We start from the raw sequence: 21,970 nt of genomic DNA, 5'->3' as shown, positions 1-21,970 counted from the left end.
TGAAGTAAGAGCTAGGGTAGTGAGAGCATAGCGAGAGCATAAGTATGTACCACTGTAATAATAAAGGATTTTCCTTCTGCACTTCAATAGAGAGTCTGTGCATCAGTTGCCACAGGCAGTTAGACACAGAACAGAAAGGTGTTCTGTTTTATCTGTCTTTTGCTCAGTGGGAGCATTAATACAATTTTTTCTTTTATTCCACTGTCCATTTTTTCAAAAAATCCATGTAGGTGTATAGTTTTGTAAAATGAAGTATGCTCGATGAATTATGAAATTTTGGTTGAAGAAGATTCAGAAGTTACTTGCTGCTGGTAGATAGTCCCTTAGAAATATTCTTGTTTCTAGGAATTTACTATTTATAGATGGCTACAGATAAACAAGGTGAAAAGCTGTAAAAGGAAGGAGATGGTGCTTATGAAAATGGAATATAGCTAGTAGTTCAAAAGCTTGATTTTAAATTTTTTTAATAGGTGTCATGGCAGAAGGGGACACATAGAGTTTTGGGGAAGGAGGCATTGTATAGAGGATTATGGAAAATTTCTTGTATGGATGAAGGTCAGAAGGCAGGGTTTTGTTGCAGGGAGAACTTTGGTCTCTGTTTTAATCCCTAGTATTAGCTGGCAGCAAAAAGTGTACATTTTATGATCTGGGGTAAACTAGGTTATTGCAATATGCAGGTGATTAGCTGTACATATCTACTCCCTTTAGTTTTCCCTATAAATGCCTTAACTGGAGGTCTGAAACTCTAAATTTGGCTGAACAATTATTATTATAGGCAGTAACAGTTCTTGCAAACAATAACCTCTGGCAAAAATAATCAAACAGTGAACAGTATCATCTGATACTGTGTATCCATCTATCGCTGTTGTGATCTAACCTTTTGCAGTCAATTTCCTATTGTCAGACTGGTCATGAAAAAGAAGGAGATATGGAAAAAAATGGCTTAATGTATTTTCTTCCCATGAGAAAAGTTAGGATTTACTATTCAAGTACTTCACTTTCAAGGGTTGAGATTAGCCCTCTTGGAGACAAATATTTTTAATCAATAGAGCTGAGACAGATCTTTAGATCATTCTCTCATTAATTTGATGGACTGCTTAAACTAAGATGCCTTCATGAAAGGTATGAGACATTACAAAGTGAAAATTATGTAGGAAAGAGATGAATAATGGCTTCTAATGTTAGACATAAAATGGGAGACATTTTTTATCTCATTGCCAGGCAGATACATTGAAGATAACCAAGTTCTACTTCAATTTGCATTCATTCAATTCTGTTGAAGTTATAGAGATGTAATGAAAGCAAAAATTTTTTTACTCCAGTCAAGCTGAACTAAGATTATGTCCTGCAGCTGTTTGTTCACTGACTGTGTTTTGTAGAAAGGTCATATATATTAGCCAAAGTTTTACATAATACAGACTCTGAAAAAATGAAATGTTTGCTTTCCTCCTTTCATTTGCCTAAGGTTATTTTTGATGGTGAAATTCATGTACCCTGTTGTGATGAAGTTGTTTTCAAGCAAAATAATCTCTTAAAATTTACTTTCAGAACAAGTGATTTTAATTGAAATTTAACACAGAAAATTGTGTCTAAAGGGAAGCTAGATGGTGAGTCAGGAAATAGAATTATCATTTTACCTGGCTTAAATTAGTCCTGATGTAAATTTAAAAAGCATGTTTAATATATGTTGTGTGATGCTTCTGCCTCCCTCCTTGCCCCACAGGTTTAGTCAAGAAAGCTTCAAATTTCAACTTGAATAAAAAAAATAGTTTTAAGAACCTCAACTTACTTTTGCAGAGTGTTTTACAGTCAACAAAAGCTGTATCAGTGCATTAGCCAAGTAACTTTAATAAACAGACTGAGACAGTCACACTGTTACAATTTACATGTACTTAATTTCCATTGAAAAATAATTTTAAATAGCCCCCATGTGCCACAATCTCTGGTATGTTTTTTAAAAAAAATAACCAAAAACCAAGCGCCTAAAATACCACTTGATAATAAGTAAGATGAACTTGCCGTGTAATTGTGCTTGTACTAAAACTTACTTTTTTCAAGATACCTTTCACATCTAATTTTTTCTTGTAGGCATTATACGGTTGTCACACCTCAGCAGGGATGTACCTAAAGTAGTGTCTGTCATGTATGTTGTATCCATATATATAAAACGGTTTTCCTCTCCAGACAACGTTTTGGATCTTGGGGTTCCTTTCCCATAATTGACTTAAATCTCATTGACAAGCATGGACTGAAACAGCACAGAGGCCATTGGCCTGAATACTGTACCCCTCAGTGTTTTTCTTTCCTCAAAGGTTCCTGCCAGTTGCTGTATGAATAGCAGATTTTTTTCCTTGCTGTAGATGAAAACTCTTAATTTGCCTTTAGTTATCTTAAGGACTTAAGTTTCAAGTTGAAAAGAGAAGTATGTGACACCTGGAATACATGACTTAAAGAGGGATTTTTCTCTTGTGATAGAGAAGGCAGTACGTCAGAGGTACAGCATTTAGTTCACAGTATCCTGCACATATTTTAGGTTTCTCTTGTTGCCTTGGCTTTTATCTTAGCTTGTTTTTCTTTACCTTTTGACAGCTGTTTCAGGTAACTAATATGTCACCAGTGTTTTTTACTGTTTATGTAAGCAGTATTTAGTATTAATAGCTAGTATGAACAATATAGGAGAGATAATCTGAAAGATTCAAACTTTAGGACAGGGAATGAAGAAATAATGGAGTGAGCTTAATCTAAATGCTCTTTTTAACTTTTAAGCCTCAAGTAGAGACTTTTTTCAAAAAGCAGACTGGCTAGTGGGGAGAGTAAAAATAGCTATTTGAAAATGTGGCAGTAACAGCAGAAGAAAGAAACTGATAATACGTGAAAAATATAGAGTAGCTCAGTTGTAGTGGAAAAAATCAAATTTTATTTTTTATAAAGGTCACTTTGAAAGTGAAATGACTTTTTTTATACTCTCAAGTCTGGGAAGTGTCATTCTTTAGAGGCTTTTAAAAAAATTGAAAATGCTCATGTTGTGTTCAGGCTGAAGGATTTCTACACAATAGAGTGAACAGCAGATATAACCCACTGGTGCAATATCTATGTACATAATATTGGATCAACTTATAAAACATATTTTTAAGATAATGTTAAATCTGGTACATTTAGGACTATGAAACTTTCTGATTCTGAAAGGATAACCCAATGCATCTCTCAACAGATTATATGAAGGCAAAGAACAAACAGAATTTGAAGAATCTATGAGGAGACTCTTTGAATCCATCAACAACCTGATGAAAAGCCAACATAAAACTGCCATTTTGTTGCAGGTTGGTGTGTGCTTGGAAACAAGTTGGTTTTGGTTTTTATATGGTTTTGCTTTGTGGGCTTTTTGGTTTTGTTCTTTTTAAACTGAGGAAAAGACGCTCTTAGGAAATGTATCCTTTGTGTCTCTTTTGTAATTCCTCTATATTGGAAGACCAGGTTTGAAGCCAAGGTTGAAAAGGTCGTGCCAAGATACATTTGTATAATTTTATGAATGTAGTGAGTGAAAGAACCAAAACACAGATGCTGGAATTTTTCAAGGAGTCTAATGAAGTGAAGCCTCTAGTGGGAGCTGAATGTTTAATTCCTGAGTTTCGTCAGATAATGCTAAACAGGGATTCCACCATCTTAATTTGGAAAGTAAACTTTATAGTATCAGCCTTTAGGAGGTATGTTATTTAAACAACTGAAAATAGGATCAAGGTTTCCTATTCATGTCAATCATAATTATTCTAACACTTTGGAATCTGATGTTTTAAGAAAACTATAAAAGAAGGAGCTATTAACATAATTTATAGTTGGTATGTAGTTCTGTATTAAAATAGAAAACTATCAAGGCTACCTAGAAAGTAGGAAGCAGAAGATTTTATTGGACAACTGCCATATAAAATGCTTCATACATTCTTTATTATGAACTCATTCTATTTATTGGGCTTGGCTTTCCTCAGGTTTTGTGGTTTTGGTTCCTTTTGCTATGACTTATAAGTGGAAGCCAGTGAAAAAGTCTCTGTGTTCTCAGGTGACTGATCTCGAGATTTGTATTATCTGACATATTGCATGGAGTGTTAATGTACAACTGCACAAAAGCTAAAAAAGTGAATACTACTTTAATGGTATAATACCATGATTATAGTAATGTTCTAAATGCATTTGAAAATCATCCAGATACTCTCTGTTGTTATTCAACAATTCTGTAGAGGCCTTGGGGGAATAGTTTATACATTTGAAAGACACTGCATCAGAAGCAGGAGAAACTTGGGAAAAAGAGCCATTACTATAAAGTAATTCTAAAAGAGGTAGTTTATATAATAATGTTTGTTCTTGTGGTACTTGTACTGATTAATATGTTAATTAACAAATAGATCTTGCAGGCTGTTATGCTCTTCAGGAGAGGCATGTCCTGTCACTGCATGCTTCCCTGCCTTAATCTCAAAAAGGTTGTGTGGTGTGGTCCATCTGTGTTTCCTTTAATGAGCAGAGTAGTTTCTTCTTGAGTGTGACAAGAAATAGTTGTAGAAGACTGTTTTGCTTACTTAACTGTTGCTGGGACACATTAATGGGTTTGCAAGTGGCAGTGCAGACTCATGAAATGGCTGATGGGTGTGTTTAAAAACAGGTGGTGTTGTAACACTAATGGCAATATGGCATTGGATATACTGATGAATGTTGATCATGCTTACTGTGATTCCCCCAATTCCAAATTTAATGCTAGTTCTTAATATTATACCTGTTTAACAAAAATACACTGTATCTTTGCTGATGCTCTTAAGAAATAGCAGAATCTTGAAAATACAACTGAACATGTCTTGGACTAAACATCAGAAGTCTATGCCAATTTTAATGAGCATGTAAACACATTTCAGAGATAGACTAGCTATTTAAGTTATGCTTTGCTCAATACCATCTTAAACATGAATATTTTGGTTTCCTAATGAGTGCTGTCAGTTGTAAAAAATAGATCATATTTATTCATAACCATCAAGCACTAGTGGGCTTTTAAGTATCTAAATCTGCACCAGCTACTCTAAGTTTTCTTTTCAGCTGAAACATTTCATGGCAGATCTGAGATACTGGTTTATATCCTAACTTTACTGTTCCCACTACTGATAATTAATACAGACCTGTTTCTGAAAGAAACCTACAAAGAAGTTGCTTTACACACAGTAAATAAAAATTACTGCATTAATGTTATAAAATTCTAGTAGGAGAGGCATGGAATGAGAAATGTCTCACTGTAGTTTAGTGCCAGCTGCTGGAAATAAAAAAATTAAAAAAACCCCACTCCATCGTAAACTCCATAGGCATCTCAGTCATAGCAGCTTCCACAGTGCACAACACGTTTTTTTTCTGTGCCTATTTGGAGGAGACTTCTATTATGATACTTGAGATTCCTGCTCTGGTAGGGAGATACGAGTTGTCCGTAACAGGCCAAAAAAATGGAGACAGTTACTGCATTGGCTGAGATGGAGCAGAAAGGGGTCAAAATACATTTATAAGTCTCTCTCTGCCTAAAACCAACATTGATTTTCCCTCCCCCCAGCCCCCATATTAAGTTTAGGGGTGACAGTGATAGATGTAGTAGTACAAAGTTAACTTTGCGTGATAAGGGACAGGTGGTTATTCAGAGATACTACAAATGCACAGGACTCCATAGGTGTTACACTTTGCATACCCAGAGAGGAAAGTTCACAGAGTCTATTGGAAAAATAGACAAATAATCAGAATATCAAACCAGCCTGAATCTGTCACACCTGAAATTATTGATATGAGTTAAAGTGAAACATAGATTGGTACGATCAGTTGAATGAGTTCAAGTGGTTTACACTCTGAAGGTACAAGAGAATAAAGTTTTAGGAGCCCTGTAGAAATCTAGGGATATTGAAACTTAAAATGAACTATGAACTAGCTTGCAGAGCCTCAAAATGTCAATTCTTAACTCTTATTTCACCCTTAGTTGTCCAAATACCTATGAGGTTTAGCTTTAGAAGATTTAAAGAATTCTTTTGAAACCTGAAAGGTCTGTTGATCTCTGCTAATGATTTTTTTTTTTTTAAACTTGGAACTGAATATTTTAGTCTGTAGTAATTTCCCAGTCACTTTTTACTGATAGCAATCATACTCAGACTTGCATTGAATATTTATTCAATCAGGAAAAGATTGTTTATAAAATTACATGTCATGTGAAACACCCTAGTCAGTGCCAGAAGCACTTTATTGTTTCAATTTAACTTTTATTTTCTGAGCGGTATCTTACTTCCTTGTCTGTTACATGCTGTATAAGTTTACAAAAAATGAAAAAATCTAGCTTTTCAGTCTCTTGTTTTAAAGCTGGCTGAAGTGGATAGATGCTTTGACTTACTTTACTGCCTGAGTTTTAAGAAGGGTACATAATCTGGTTTGTTTTGCGGTACTGTTTATGTAAGCTTTGAAAAGCTGAAGACTGAATTGTTCATTTAGTGTTGGTAAACAGAATGTTTCTCAACTTCAGCATTGCATGAAGTCATTTTACCACAATTTCAATATCCCAACTTCGCTGATTTTAGAAGGCAGCCATATGAACTGGAGAGTGAACTGTTTTCAGGTCCTGGGGTGTTACTTTGTGAAGAGATTGCCCGTTGTAGTAGAGATTGGGAATGTTATAAATTCACTAGTACAAGTATCAGTTTCAAAGTGCAGGGTAAGGAGTCCTCCTTTTAAGAGACTTTTCACAGTTTTTTCTTGTAATTATTTAAAATTTTTCTTGTAATTATTTAAAACAGTAATTTCATAATTTGGTGGTGGCACTGATCTTCCTAGCTACTAGAGTTAAACTTTTTCAAAATTTATTTTGGCAGGGATAATGTTAGAGCTCTATTTCATTTATCAGTTGTTTCTCTGTAGCCATTGCTGATGAATTTTTGTAGTTCTTAGATAGTTTTTCCTGAAGTAACTGTACTTCTGAGGATAGATTTTTTGGAATCTGGAAACCTGGAAATAAACTTCCAGAACATGCCAGTAGTTTGGTTGAGAGATAATCTGGGGGTAAGGGGGAGTAGGGAAATGTTAGTACCTTCTTGCCTTTCTCTGAGCTCTCAGGGAGAAAACCATCATTTTCTGCAGATATGTTTTGTGTCTGTGTAAATCAGCCTATATATCTGGGGAATAAAATTTGATTAATTATTTTAAAATTTCAGATTACATGTTTTTATAAGGTCATACCGTTGATGTCTGATTTGTAGTCTGTGAGTGTGCCCTTTCACTGACAAGCTTGTGCTCTTAACCTTAAATTACAAACCAAGCCCCAGCTTTTTTTCCAAAAACTGTTCTGTCCCCCAACTGACACATTGTATTTGACCTACAGATGGTCTTGTCTGTTGCAAATGTCAGCTATACCCAGCTTGCTCCTAGGCACTGATTTTAGAAAGTAGTACTCCCAATTCTCTGCATGCTTTCAGAAACCTTATATGAAATATTCTCAAGGTCATGGAAACATGGGAAGAAGAAAGTCTGTGGCATTGAAAAGTATGAAAATAATGTACTAGGAAAATGCTACCTTTCTCATCTCATTGTTTCCCAGACATTTTTGAGCCATCCACACTGCTGCAGTAGATTCCAAGAACTTAAAACTGTACAGAGGTGCACAGGTTAATTATGAGAGAATAAGGCTAGAAAGGTACTGACAGTGGTGCTTTGACTGGGATGTACAATAGGGGATGGCATAGTAGCTTGTTAAAGTTACCGTGATAGCAAATAAAATTAGGCTAAGAAACAGAGCACCGATGATTTCTTTGAATGTTCTTTTCATCTCCTGAGTACTTCAATTTCATGAATATGTATAATGTAATGTTGCAAAAGAGAGCAACTAAGAAAATAAGCTTGTTCAGGAGTAAAGGTTAAAATAAATTGAACAGTATATTGTATATGTAAGAAATAATTTTCTGCAATGCTGTGGGTTTATCTGTGTCCTTCTTAAAAAATTAATCTCTAAGGTCTGAAGAATGCAGAACATGTTGTACTGCTTACTAGGAGATTTTTATGACTTCATTAAGGGCAGTGCTCAATTGTGTCCATAGTGCATCATTTGAAGCAATTATTGCAAATGAAACTTGGGACTTTAAAAGAATGCAGGGGATATACTTGCTATTGTACTGCAGATCTGCAAAGAAATGGTAGCTATATCCTTCCCATTTCCTTCCTCATACAAGTGTAGAAGAGGGAATATGTGGGAAGGCAGACAGCACAATAGACCAAGTGTCAGTGGAGTACTGCTTGAAATATTTTGTGGCCACTGGTGGCCCTGTCCTTTATTAAACATCTTTGGCAGTAACTGTGAAGTGGTGTAAAATGAAATTCAGATGCTGCTATTGTATAGTATCTCCATACAGTATTTGTTGCATGAAGACCAAGGACAACATATTGCTGAAGTAAAACTAGGGCTAGGATGAGTTTCAAGCCCACCACAGGTATGGGTGTTTTAAATAGCTCCAGTGTTTCACGGTCTTGTTTTTTTAAAAAAATAACTTTTTTCCCCAACCTATTTCAAAGAGCTAATAATGCCTAAGATCAGTAGAAGATAAAATCTTTTTGTTGAAGTGGCAACAGCTTTTAAACACTCCTTTGACCTTCCCAGGATTGTCTATGAATGGGGGGATGAGGTCTGCAGAGGACTGACTTTATCTGAAGGCATCTTAAGCTGGTGTTGAGCCAGTTTGAAATACTGTATACACCCTTGCTGCAGACTAGATGCTTTTTGAATCAAGACCTGAATAGTTCTCTCTTTTTTTTTTTTTAAAGTTGACTACTACAGTGGAAGCTAATAGAAATAAAATGATAGCTTTATCGTGTTTAGAAGGTCTAAATGAGAGCCAGTGAAAGCTGTGCTCTGATTGTCTTTATTCTAACCTCACTACCCCCAATAAAGAAGAGATGAAGTTTTTAACAAGGAGTTTACTGTGTAGAGATAAAGAGATGTTTTGAGCCTAGCTAGGCTTCATTGTAAGCCTCTTCCTGAGTGGTTGTTCCGTCTCTGTTCAAGGTTTCAGTATAGAAGCACTGTGGTGGTGTTAGCTACTGAGGAAACAATAGTTTTCTGAGTGAAAAGAAATTATGCAATTTTGGCATGCATTTATTGGATAACTTGTTTAATCAGTCCTGTAGCATCCACCATATTACCTTGAAGAAAAGACAGTAAGGGTCTGTGTAATGCATAGTTTTGGGACTTGTTCTAATTTTTTTACTAACCCAGGATGCATCGTGGGTGGAAGAGGCCTACTGTGAAAAAGAGAGCTATGTAAGTGATGGAAGACTTCGCATGCCTCTAACGTAGTTTTCAGCAAAATGTTAGTCGGAAATTACACCCTAAAATTGTACAGTGTGTTATTATTACCTTTGTAATTCTCATAATCTAGACCAAGAAGGGGTTAGTCAAACTGAAAACATCGTAAATTCGTTCTCTTTACTATGATTGGATTTATAGCAGCATGCAAATGTAATTGATATGATTCTTGAGTTGTAAGTTCCTAATGACAACAGACATTAACTATAGCTTTTTGCTAAAGAATTTTTGCACAATATCCAGAAGTTGATGCTGTGGTCAGATTTTTAGCTAGCTAAAAATGTTGTTGGCAAAAAGACATTCTGGTTTTCATCTGAAATAAGAACAGAGGAAAGAGCTGATTTGTTTTAGGTAAATAACTATCCCTAGATGGTATTTCTTCTGGCAATCAGTGATGACACAGCATCTTTAGATTTGAACTTCCATGAAAAGGATCTACTGTAGGTGACCTATTGAAATAGGAAGATGGGAGGGAAGGAAGAGACTGATGCCCTGCTTCAGACCTATTTCAGTGTGGCTAGGTTCTCCTTTTTGACAAATTATATAGCACTTTACCAAAAATACTTTTAAAACCAGAGTCTATTTTTGCTTGCAATTTATTACAGCTGTCAGCTAAGAAGCATGGCATATCCTTTTGGATATGTACAGTATTTGAGAAATACAGGCTTGTTAGTGGGAAGATAAGTCACAGGTCATTTTGTGAATGTGAAAATCATTGTAGGCATTTTTTAATATCTAAAGCATAGGTAGAGCAACAAGTGAACAGTAGCCCGGCAAGTGTTAAATATGTTTAATGTTTTTGCCTTTTATTGCAAGATTTTTACTATGTGTGCTTTCAAAAGGTACTAGAGAGGCTAAACGCTTTCAACCTGCAAAGGGTTTTTATGACACAGAGCACTGCAAGTTAGTCTTTAAGGATGTTAACCTTAAACGTTAATGATTATTTGGAGCCTGAAAGTTACCTGCTTAAGTATTCTTGTCCATGTAAGAATAGAGGCATGTTTCTTTTTCTTACCTTTGTCATCTTTTAAGGTTTGATCATTCCACTAGACTGTCAAAATACACCACAGAATTCGATAGGATAAGATAAACCATCAGATAGCTTAGCTGCAGATGGTTGGTTTGGGAGATGATGCTCCATTTCATCTCTACTGGAAAGCGTAGCTTTGGGGTGGATAGATGAGTGTTACTCTGACTTCTGTCTCCTGCATGGCATGTTTCTGGGATGGAATCGATACAAGGTGTGATCAAAAAGCTCCTGCTTCCATCAGTACTTGGTTTACATATTTGCATCATAATGAGTCTTACTGGTCTACAAAGAGAATATGATCCACTTAACGGTATTGTATTTAAGTTGTTCTTCATATCCTCAGCATAGGAGCTCTTGTGTGACTAGTACTTTGTGGTGTAATTAATATTCAATTGTGATGTAAAATTTCAGTCTGAGGAAAAAAAGTACAAATTTATCATTGGTTTATGTGCATCTGTTTCAGTGGTGTGTTCTATATTGTTTGTATGCTGTATATGCAGATAAACATACAAAATTAACACAGTCTATATCTCAATTCAGGTTGCTGCCTTGAAGTACATACCCTCAGTTCTTCATGATGTTGAAATGGTCTTTGATGCCAAGTTACTGAGGTGAGCTGCTTTTGAACATTTAGTATCTGTATCACGTGGTGTATGCAATGTATCGCTGCTGTCAACCGTGAATTCTTACTGCTCAGTTTATGGCAACAAAGCTATGCCAGTTTCTACTGATCAAGACAGTGGTGGAACTCTGGGCATATTTTTTTTAACAGGGAGATCTCATCTGACTTAGGTAATGACAGAATTCATTACAAGGGCCCAATACTTAAGCAGTAACGTGGTGAATAAAATGAGCAAGCGGAACAATCTTTTTTATTTTTCTCTTCTTCTCTCCCTGTCCCTCCCTTGAATAAGCCTTATTTCAGAAAACCAAAACTGATTTTAGCAGTTAGAAATACGGATCTATCTTTATTTGTCAAAGATAAATTGCCTCCACCACACACAAAACTATCTTTAGTCCACTGAAAACAATGGAAAGTAGTAAACATTTGTAAACATAGCCAAAATCTAGTTCATTCTCATCTTGTTTCTTTTGAAAGTTTTCCTTCCAACCTGCTACTGATCTCTTGTCATTTTTTGTGATATGGTAAATGTCTTAAAAATAAATGTTTAGAAATATATGATCTTTTGCTCTTTCTGTCTGTCTCTATTACCATCCAGATGAATTCATCATGTGTTATTTATGACAGTTTTCCTTTACTTGCAGCCAACTACTATATGAATTTTACACTTGCATTCCACCAGTAAAACTACAGAAGCAGAAAGTGCAGTCCATGAAGGAAATAGTACGCAGCAACCTTTTTAAGAAACAAGGTAAATATAAAATGTCTTTAAGGCTTAAAATAAATAGGTGTGAGAATGTTGACTGACTTAGTTTGTGCAATTTGTGTTTGAGTAAAACTAATACTGAGAGAGTGTGAATGCCAGAAGTCTGACCTCTGGAGAGGATTCACCTCTTGCTACAAGACACCTATTGTGCAAAGTGTGATTGCTAGCCTAGAATAAGGACAAGGTGGGTCTTAGAGGAACAGTTTTGTGTGGTTTCCTATGATATAATGGTTAGATGGATGGAGCTATATATATTCTTTCAACCCATTCGTAAGATCTATAGCGCAATACGAACATGAAATGAAACCTTGTGAACACAGCTTATGTTATATAAGGCCTCTGCCTGAGCAGAGGAAAAAAGTCTGATTGTGCTGTAGGATAGCTCAGCTGCAACACAGCATCTCCATTTATAGGAATTATGATGTTTCTTAACATTTATCAGAACTTAGTGTCTTTCTCCACTCTCAGAAGACGAGTGGTAAGTGGTACTGAAATGTCTTTATCGGCCTTGTACTTAGTTTTCCTTCATGTAAGCACAGAAAGGGAATTTTTGCTGAAGGAGTCCTAGCAGAGAAGCCCAGTTTTACATGGTTGACTTCATCTTCACTGTTAAGCAGTGTCTTCTTTCTTGTGGACCGGATGGATTGCTTCTCCCTCAGCATCTTCCTGCTGTGTAAAAGACCTCTAGAACTTTGAAAAGCACACGAGCTGCTCAGATGGCTATCTATTTTGTCAGAATTTCAGTTTCTGACAATTTACGAATAATGATTCTAGGAACTTGACAGTACAGCAGGGGGTAGCAAATAGGAATGACCATGAGTAGAGTGAGAGAGGATTTCTTTACTCATCTCATTGCTCTGTGTTGCCAGAAGAGTGATGCAGTTCTAACTAGCTAGGACGGATAAATATTCAACTTATGTTGTTATACAACCTATACTGTAGGTATGTAAGATGCCAGCCTAAACTCTCAGGTTATGAAAGTTATGCTTCATCTTTGGTAAACCCACTGCTTTGCTATCTGCAAGAACAGTTAGAGACAAAACAGCTAATTCTTGTATTAGTTTTAATCTGATAACTTTTATGCTTTTATTGTGATACATTAGTCTCCAGTCAACTGCATTTTTCTGCAAGAAAAACTCCTTATGCCTCAGAGTTTTAGAAGACAGAGAATAAGAGCAGGCACTGCTGTGGAATAACAATGGTTTGATAATTTTTCTTTAAAGAAACCTGTCTCATTGAAATACATCTGTTATTGGTTGGTATATCAGGAGTGTTGATCAGGACAGCAGATCCCATGCTGGTATATTAAGGAATAAAGCCCTAATAAAGATGCAGAAGGAAGAGAGTTGAGCATACAATAACCTGTGTGCTTCACAGTTCTTTTGACTTGCATCTTGCTCCTTTTATTGTATATACCACAGCTCCTTTCTTCCATATTTATGTATGCTCCAGAAGAGGAGAGTGGGTTTTTGGACTCCAAAGAAGCTACTATTATAGTCTGTTTACTGTGGTGCTCATTTCAGGTGTTTAATAGGCCTTTGCGTGAGCTATGGTCTGTTAATGCAAACTGTGCTGTAAAGCTTTTACTGCTTGCAGATAAATAATAATAATAGATTGCTGCTTGCTTGTAAATGCAGCTTGTCTGGTGTCTTGAAAAATATAGCTGGTATATCATGGATTTGTTGTGAATTATAAAAAGGGTATATGTTTTTGGTTTCTGTATTTTAAGGTAATAATGAATAAGAAATTTGGCTAAGAGGATTTCTAATTCTGAGGAGCTTTTATAAAAACAATGAATGGTGCTGTTTGTATACTGCTGACCAGATAATTGATACATGTTAATTTTTCCCAGACAGGTAGTCTTCATTTAGTCTTAAATTTATAAATCAAAAATATAAATAATGTCCAAAACCTCTCTGTGCTATTTTCTTCTAACATCAAACACTTGCCAGCAAAACCAAACTGCTGAGACCATAAAGGCAGCATATAATACTTAAACCATTTGACAGCCCAGCTGCTTTGCACTGGATCCTTTCCTCGGGGGGGCAGGCAGGCAGGCATACCTTTTCACCATCCTCAGTGCAACACAGTCAGGGTCAAATAAACTCTTGCAAGTTTTATTTTCCTTTTTATGAGACCATTCCATGATGAAGTTGTCATTCATCTAACACTTAGCATGGCCACCTAACAGTGTTACTGTTGCCTCAGTGGTGTTACCTGCGTATCTGTTAGGGCATTTAGTCATAGAGTTGGGTGATGATTTTCATAACTTTCCTTTCACCCAACCTACCTGTACATTACTAATGGCAGAAAATCAACTTTGGGATAATCACAGGGTGTTTTATAACTAACAGCTATTTTCTGATTATTTGCATTTATCTTCTGTTTTCATATTGCTTGGATTTAACCTTCAAGTTGTAATTACCATAGGGGAAAGTCCACAACATGTTTAAGTGCAGGCACTGAAGAATGTGAAAAGACCAATACACAAATAAATATCTCTGCTATAGTACTATGAGAAAGTTTCTGTACTGTGCTGTCTTAATATCGTGCACAGTAAATAGCAAACGGGTCCTTTTTCTTGTACATTGCTGTGGTTTAAAATAGAAAATTCCAAAGATGCTTTTTTTGCTCTACATTAAATACAATTGATTCTAAAATTAATTGGGTAGAGAACAACTGTGTGTGTAGGGTGTAGATAATGCCTGATTCATTACTTGAAGCAATGAGGTGGAAGGTAATTTACAAGAATGAAGGCATATGTAGCGTATCACAAAATAGGATGCAGCATGATAATTAAGGTAAGATTGCCAACAGTATCATTAACTAAAGTTCACGTTTATCTAGAACAGGTAGTATTTTTTTCTGCCATGAATATGGAATATATTTAACTACATTGCTAATTACAATAAAGTCTATTAATTTGCGTGTTTCAAATTATCCGTGTTTCCTCCCAGGCTTTAATATTTAGTCTCTTTCCATGTAGTTCATTACAGTTACAGTTAAATTCATTTTCTTCCATTCCCAGTGGTATTGTCTTAATAATTTGATTGGATTTCATATATTGATATTTCCTTTCCTTTACCCGTTGATGTTTACAGCATTTTCTAAGGAAGTAGACTTGTGAAAACATTAAAAATGTGTTTTGAAAATCAGTGATATTTGTTTTTATTAAATAAATTACACATGAACCTGAAGTTGGAAGCCTTGAGGTTAAGCTGAATTTATTGGTCTGTATTCTCAGGCATTTGGAAGTTTTCACTGTAGACTGTTGTGGAATAGATTGCATTCATCAGGTAGGATGCACAGTCCTGTTGACCGCTACTGTAATTGATCTTCAAAAGCCCCACAGCGCTACAACACTTTTACAAGCCTTTAAATTACATTGACAGATTTTTTTAAGGCTTCGATTTCTTGTTCCCACTCTAACTAGAATATAGCTCAGAAAGGTTATGGTGGTTCAGGTGTTTGAGTGGCTGAATGTAGGAAGACTGATGCTTTCAACTGCTTGTGCACTTTCACCCTAATGTTTAGGAACATTCTAAGAGGATGTGTGAGCACATGCAGACATGCTTATCCAGCATTGTCTTCTGACAACATTACATCCTTCCTGATCAGAGGACAAGAAATCTTAAACTTAAGTTTTGACACTTTTCTTTTAGGTCACTCAATAATTCATTATTTTAAAATATCAGAGGGAAACAAATGGTTGTCTTGTCCTGTATAAGCACCCCTAATAGGATTGCAGAGTCTCATTTATGATGTAAGAAACTGTCTCCCACCATATATCTTTCCCTTTGTATAGTGGGATGTAATGGATTATTCTCTCCCTCTTGTGAATTTCTCTATTGGACCTACCAAAGAAAAGTTTCAGTAGAAATGCTTCATTGCTGTGTAAAACTACTTTTGATGCATCACTTTTTTTAATGCAACCTATTGCCAGAATTCCCTGACCATCTCTCAATTTTTGAGAGATCACCAAATTAAGACTTATCTGTTCACAAATTACACGCAATTTTTATTGTAGTTAGTGTTTCTGAGCTTATAGTATTTGGAGCTAGATATTTATTTTAAGCTGATCATGGAATATTCACTGACATTATGCTGAAATTTGTAAATCAGTTAGCCTTGGGAGAATTGGGTTATATTGGTGTGAAATGAATATAAAATGTGTACGTATTCACACTGCTGCTTTTGACTGTATCCTCTAGAGGTCCACTCCTGATGGGGAGTTTGTGCTGTAGCAGAGATCTGCTCCAAAGAACATAAACTCTAAGTAGGTCACACAGATGGTCACTGGCAGGGGTGGGAATAGAGTTTCAGTCTCTTGGCTCAAAATCCAGGTCCTCTGCTCACTGTGGCTGTAGACATAGCTACTGCATGTTCAGCATATGCAAACGGCTTGCTGATTTTGGAAGAACCTCAGCAAGAGACATATGTTAGCAGTAGGGGTTAATTTGCCAGATGCCAGAATAAATGCTGAGACTAGTAATTTTTTTTCCTTAACTGAGGAAGTCTTTCTATTGTACTATTGTTTAAACAGGATAGGTACTTGTATGCACCCATAATTAAACTGATTTCCTAACACTCATGTGTGCACTACTGAGTTTTACCTGTGAAATACTCTGATTCTTTCATTTCACTGCTTGAAAAGTATTGGTAGTTCATGTGTTGATGATCTAGAAGACCAAAGATTTGGGCCAGATCTGAGATTTATTCCTTGAGTAGTGCACATATAAATGTGTCCCAAATTTTTGAGGTGCAGCTGAGAAAAAACTGTCAATAGGTTGGTCCTGTGCTATGGATATTGTGTGTGTGTTCTTAAATATATGCAGGTTAAACTATGGCATCTTTTCAATTAAATTCCGATCTTAAATACTGTGATATTAAATTTAAGTGGAACCAATAAAATAGAATGCAATAGGTGAACTGTAAATAGCATCAAGTGAATTCAAGTGGGTTTGGTAATGTTCTGTTTTTGTGCAGTAGAGCCTCAGCAATCTAAGATTGTCCTTCTAGACTAATGAACTTTTCTATCTGAAAAAAACAGGAAGATAGTGACTTGTACTTTCATGTTCTTTGGAATTCCTCTTTCTAAAGGTTTGAATTTATTATGTGGGCAATGATCTGTCAGGAAATGCAAGCTTGTGTTGTATAATGCCTGTGTTTCACAAGGAATATAACATTTGATTTTTCTTTTTTTTTTTTTTTTTATATTTTAAAGATCCAGCTCTAGGTCCGTGTTGTGATTTCAGATATGTGCAAGTCAGGGTCAACTAAGAAAAATTTTAGAGTTAAAATAGTGGTGTGTAATCAGCATCAAGTCTGTTCTCTCTTCTATGTAACCCAATTAAAGATTTAGAATCAAGTGTATTGTTTCTACCTTCAGGACTGTTAAGAAAAGTGTTTTAAAAAAAGTAGAAGGACCACTAATTTCTGATTAAGCATCTTTCAGTTCAATTATTAGTGGAATTGAGCTACAGATACTGATTTTAACTGTTCTTGTAATCTTAGGTTGTATTCTTACTGATACGAGTTATAAAGCCAAAGTTTTATTTTTCATTTTCTGTGATTGTTTTCCTGCATTGTTTTCAACACTTCTCAATGTTTTAAAATGTTTGGACATAGGAGATTGTTAATGCATTTGACTCTCCTATTTTTAGCTACTGGGAAAAAATTGAAAATAGTCACAATTCCTTTAAAATGATTCTCTATTCAAACACAAAAATCTTTCCTGTGGATTCTTTCTTGAAGTTTGTACTTAGCTTTGAAAAGATTCGTTTAAGAAACATACTTCTGAGGGTAAGTTTTTGTTTCTTTTTTCCCCTTCCTCCTTTTATAATATGCAGTAGTGTTTTTAGGGGTACCTTTAAAGCATCACTTCAAATCCTGTATGTATTTTTGCCAGCTCTATTCCTACAGTATTTTGATATGGATAAGGATGGCATATGCATATCTGTAGGTATTTACCTGCATACATTTGTGATGAACACATGTAGATTAAAGCCATTACTTTCTTCTGTTTATGGAGGAGTAGGTGACATGCTACTGGTAACTTCTTGTTAGACTTGACCCATTGTGGCAGTTTTTTTAGTTATTATCAAGATTTTTCAAAAAATATGTGGAGGGAAATCTGAATCAAGTTAGGTGAACTAGTTTTGATAGTGAACTAAATGTATGTGTAAAAACTGTGTGTTTACAACTACTTTAAGTAGAAAAGAGAACAAAGACGTATTACAGAAGTTGAGATGAAGCTGTTAGTTTAGCAAAATTGTGTGTATCAGTGAAATGAATTGTGGAAACATGCAAGTTGGAATTCATTGATATTCCATAATCCAAACACACGGTAAATTTTTAAATCTGCCAGAGAGGATATGCTGACGAGTATTCATGGCAGGCTGGCAGACTATAATGATTGCAAGCTGGAAAAAGCACTGAACACTTAAAGTGTTGTTCTGGCTACAGCAATGGTAGTGTTAGATTTTGCTCTGGCTGCTTCAAATACATGCCATTACTCAGCTCCTGTGAGGAGTGGAGGAACTTGAAGATACGCCTTGAAGTTGGGACATAGATGCATTCTGCAGTGTCGTGCTTGGTCGCATCGGTGTGCTGCGGCTGTTAATTCTGTACCTATTCTGTATCTAACCTTACTTGCTTTGAATGGTCAGCAGCAGTGTTGTGTGCTGGCTTCACAGGATTAACCACTGTGTTGCTCCTTCCAATGTTAGTAGTAGCTTCCAGGAGACAAAAAGAATTTGCATCTTACAGTGCTGTCAGAGTCTGTAGGTGACCTGTGGTACCTTCCCTTTCTGTGGCTCTTATCTAAACTGTGACATTTAAATTTAGATTTAGCAAAAAATAAAATAGAAACAATTTTAAATTAATGACTTTTGGGCTCTGAGCAAAGAGTTAAATGGCAAATAACGAAGAAGGAAGACTTTTGATAAAGATGTCCTTTGTGAAGAAGCATGGTGCTTTAACTGAGCACTGATTGCTATCAGAAGTCTCTCCTTGTTGAAAGAATGTTGCTCACTGATTTTATTTTTAAGGCTTTGCTCTAAATCTGTATTCAGATGACACCTATGTCCTTACTAAATTGGCATGCCAGTTTTTAAGTGGGCATGAAGCCATCCTAACAGATGGATATGACTACAGGCATGCCAGGGAATCAAGAGTAGTGTTTCCTAAGGGAGACAAAATTGGTGTTAAATCTTTATTACCATTTTGGCTGCACATATGAGGCAGTCAGGAATGAAGCCCGTGTGTGCTTTTGCTGAAGGAGACCCAAATGTCTTTTTTAATGACATTATTGCATTAATGACTTACAGTTTGAATTTCACTTACCTGGTACAGAAGAAATCATTAAATATCTTCTGAAGGAGAACAGGGTGAATAGAGGTGTGAAAAAAAACCCAACTAAACCCAAAAGCAAAACCATGTAACTACTTAATGTTTTATGAGAATGAATCTACCTGTCCTTATTCAGGAAGGTGTTACCAGGGAACTTCTCTCTGAGAAGTGTGTTGGAATTTGGGGCTGATAAGAACAGTATGTATTTTGACAGACCTCGATGAAATAAATGCAAGATGCTCAAGCTGTATGTTGATGTTTTATGTGTTCAAATACAGTTTGGGGCAGCACATGTTTTATTCTGACTTTTAGAAGAAAAGCCAGTCAGAACAGTTGTGGGGTTGTTTTTTTTTTCATGGGTTTGAACATTAAGAAGGAGTATATCTGTCTTTGGCAATGTTATCACATCATTTATCAAGCAAAAAAGCAGCTAGTACTTAAATAGACATCTGCCCCCCCACCCCCTGCCGTGTGTCTCTCCCAAATGGTGGGGGGGTGGGGGCGGGGAGGATGATGATGATGTGTGTATGTGGATTGCTTAATCATAGAATTATAGAATCATTTTGGTTGGAAAAGACCTTAAGACTGAGTCCAACCATAAACCTAACGCTGCCGAGTCCCTAAGCACCACATCTCCCCATCTTTTAAATACCTTTGAGGATGGTGACTCAACAGCTTCCCTGGGCAGCCTCTTCCAGTGCATGATAGCCCTTGAGGCAGTTTCTTCTCCTTTCCTCACTTGCTACTTAGGAGAAGAGACTGACCCCTACCGCACTACAACCTCCTTTCAGGTAGTTGTAGAGAGTGATAAGGTCTCCCTTCAGTCTTCTTTTCTCCAGGGTAAACAACCCTAGTTCCCTCAGCCATTCCCCATAAGACTTGTGCGCTAGACCCTTCACCAGCTTTGTTGCCTTTCTTTGGACACACTCCAGCTCCTCAATATCTTTCTTGTAGTGAGGGGCCCAAAACTGAACACAGTATTTGAGGTGTGGCCTCTCCAGTGCGGAGTATACGGGACAATCACTTCCCTAGTCCTGCTGGCCACACTATTTCTGATACAAGCCAGGGTGCTATTGGCCTTCTTGGCCACCTGGCCACACTGCTGGCTCATATTCAGCCGGCTGTTGACCAACACCCCCAGGTCCTTTTACCTGTGCAGCTCTCCAGCCACTCTGCCCCAAACCTGTAGTGTTGCAGGGGGTTGTTGTGACCCAAGTGCAGGACCCAGCACTGAGCCTTGTTGAACCTCATACAGTTGGCCTCAGTCTGTTGATCCAGCCTGTCCAAATTCCTCTGTAGAGCCTTCCCTCAAGCAGATCAACACTCCTCCCCAGCTTGGTGTCATCTGCAGGCTTACTGAGGATGCACTCAGTAATGAGTCTAGATCATCATATACTACAAAAGAAAATTTTACTTTGGATATTTTTTTTCTCAATTACTGTCTTGCATGATTTTTAAAATTTTTTTGCCTTTTCCCTAGCCAATGAGTTGTTGATGCCTAAATGAGCACTTTGCTCATTTTGCTTACTTAACTTATGCAATGATACCTTAATATTATAATCTGGAATTTATACAACCATTAAATAAACTTTTATTTGTCCCAGGATAATAGAGTGATTTTGTATAATGTTCAAGTGAAATGGTTTTAACAGGGTTTTTAAAGATGAGAAGGCATGACTACAGGTTTATGCTAATACTAGCCCAGCTGCAGGCTCGGACTGAGACCAGGGCTTGTTTGCTATAAATGCTAGTCTTTTTCAGTTACTTTGATTGTACGTGGTTCATCAGAACATCTTGGAATTGTGTTGGGATGACTTTAACTGGTAGGGATCTTGTAAAACCTAGTTAATTTTCCTTTTGTAAGACTATTGTCTTCTGTTTATGAATAATGTTCTAGAAGTACATTACCTGCATTGTTTAGTACACACAAAATGAAGTAATATTCCTGTACTGCCTTAACAAGCTGAGTTTAGCAGCAGCTCACAAAATACAGTCATATAGTTTTAATCTAAACCAATATAATTAACACCAAAAATAAAATTTGCTTATAAAAATACATTGAACAATTTTTCCATTAATCACAATTGCAGGTTTGTTTTGTTTGGTAGGTCCTTTTTTTAAAGGAAATAATATAGCTAAGGCTAGTTAAATGGCCTTTGAATTTCTCTGTAGCTTGACACTTCAACATTGTTCACATCTGCAAATGCACTGTAAATAATTGATCAGTTGCATATCCTTTTAATAGATTCTGTATGTATCAAGTATGGATCAAATTTTAATTTATAATGCAAAGTACAACTGGGACTAATGAAGCTTATAGAGTACTTAGCTCTTAAAACTGGAGGAAATCAATTGTACCTTCTGCCTCAGCTGTCTCAGTACAACAGGAGAATTTTGTCTATGCAAAAAGCCCTTCTTTGTTAATGTTTGGGAAGTATGGAATGGCTTTATGCAGAACAAGAATTATGTCAAAGACTCATTTTTTTACCAAAATACATGTGTATGTGGTTTTTAAATGAGTTATAGACAACAGCGGGCATTTTAAACGGCCTCTGAAACCCTGGTGTGGAGGAGTTTTAAATTCAATGAAGTTTACTTGCTCTCCTCTTCAAGGTGTCCAGTGGAACTTGTAACTCATGGTGATCTCTACACTTCCTGATAATTGGTCAAATGGATATCACTGGCATGTGAAGTCAGATGTAATTTAGTGACTGATATAATACCTACTTTGAAATCCTAGCTTTTTTCTGTAGGAGTACAAATTTAACATGTACTTTAGCTAAAATACAGGCTTCCCCTTGATCAGTGAATTTGTTCAGTCTAGTCTCTTAATTTACTTTAGAAATAAAATTC

General features: G+C 36.3%; 1 protein-coding gene across 2 annotated transcripts in view; it reads left to right on the top strand.

Moving 5' to 3' along the window:
- DOCK2 (dedicator of cytokinesis 2) overlaps positions 1-21,970 on the top strand; it is a 203,938-nt gene that overhangs the window by 38,340 nt on the left and 143,628 nt on the right. For both annotated transcript variants that reach the window (XM_074883294.1, XM_074883292.1), the window contains 3 exons: positions 3,212-3,320; positions 10,920-10,990; positions 11,646-11,752. In XM_074883294.1, coding sequence (XP_074739395.1) covers positions 3,212-3,320; positions 10,920-10,990; positions 11,646-11,752 — 287 coding nt within the window. The remainder of the gene's footprint in view (positions 1-3,211; positions 3,321-10,919; positions 10,991-11,645; positions 11,753-21,970) is intronic.

The sequence above is a fragment of the Strix uralensis genome, chromosome 14, assembly GCF_047716275.1.
Source record: "Strix uralensis isolate ZFMK-TIS-50842 chromosome 14, bStrUra1, whole genome shotgun sequence".
NCBI lineage: Eukaryota > Metazoa > Chordata > Aves > Strigiformes > Strigidae > Strix > Strix uralensis.
This window is presented reverse-complemented; position numbering and strand designations above follow the sequence as displayed.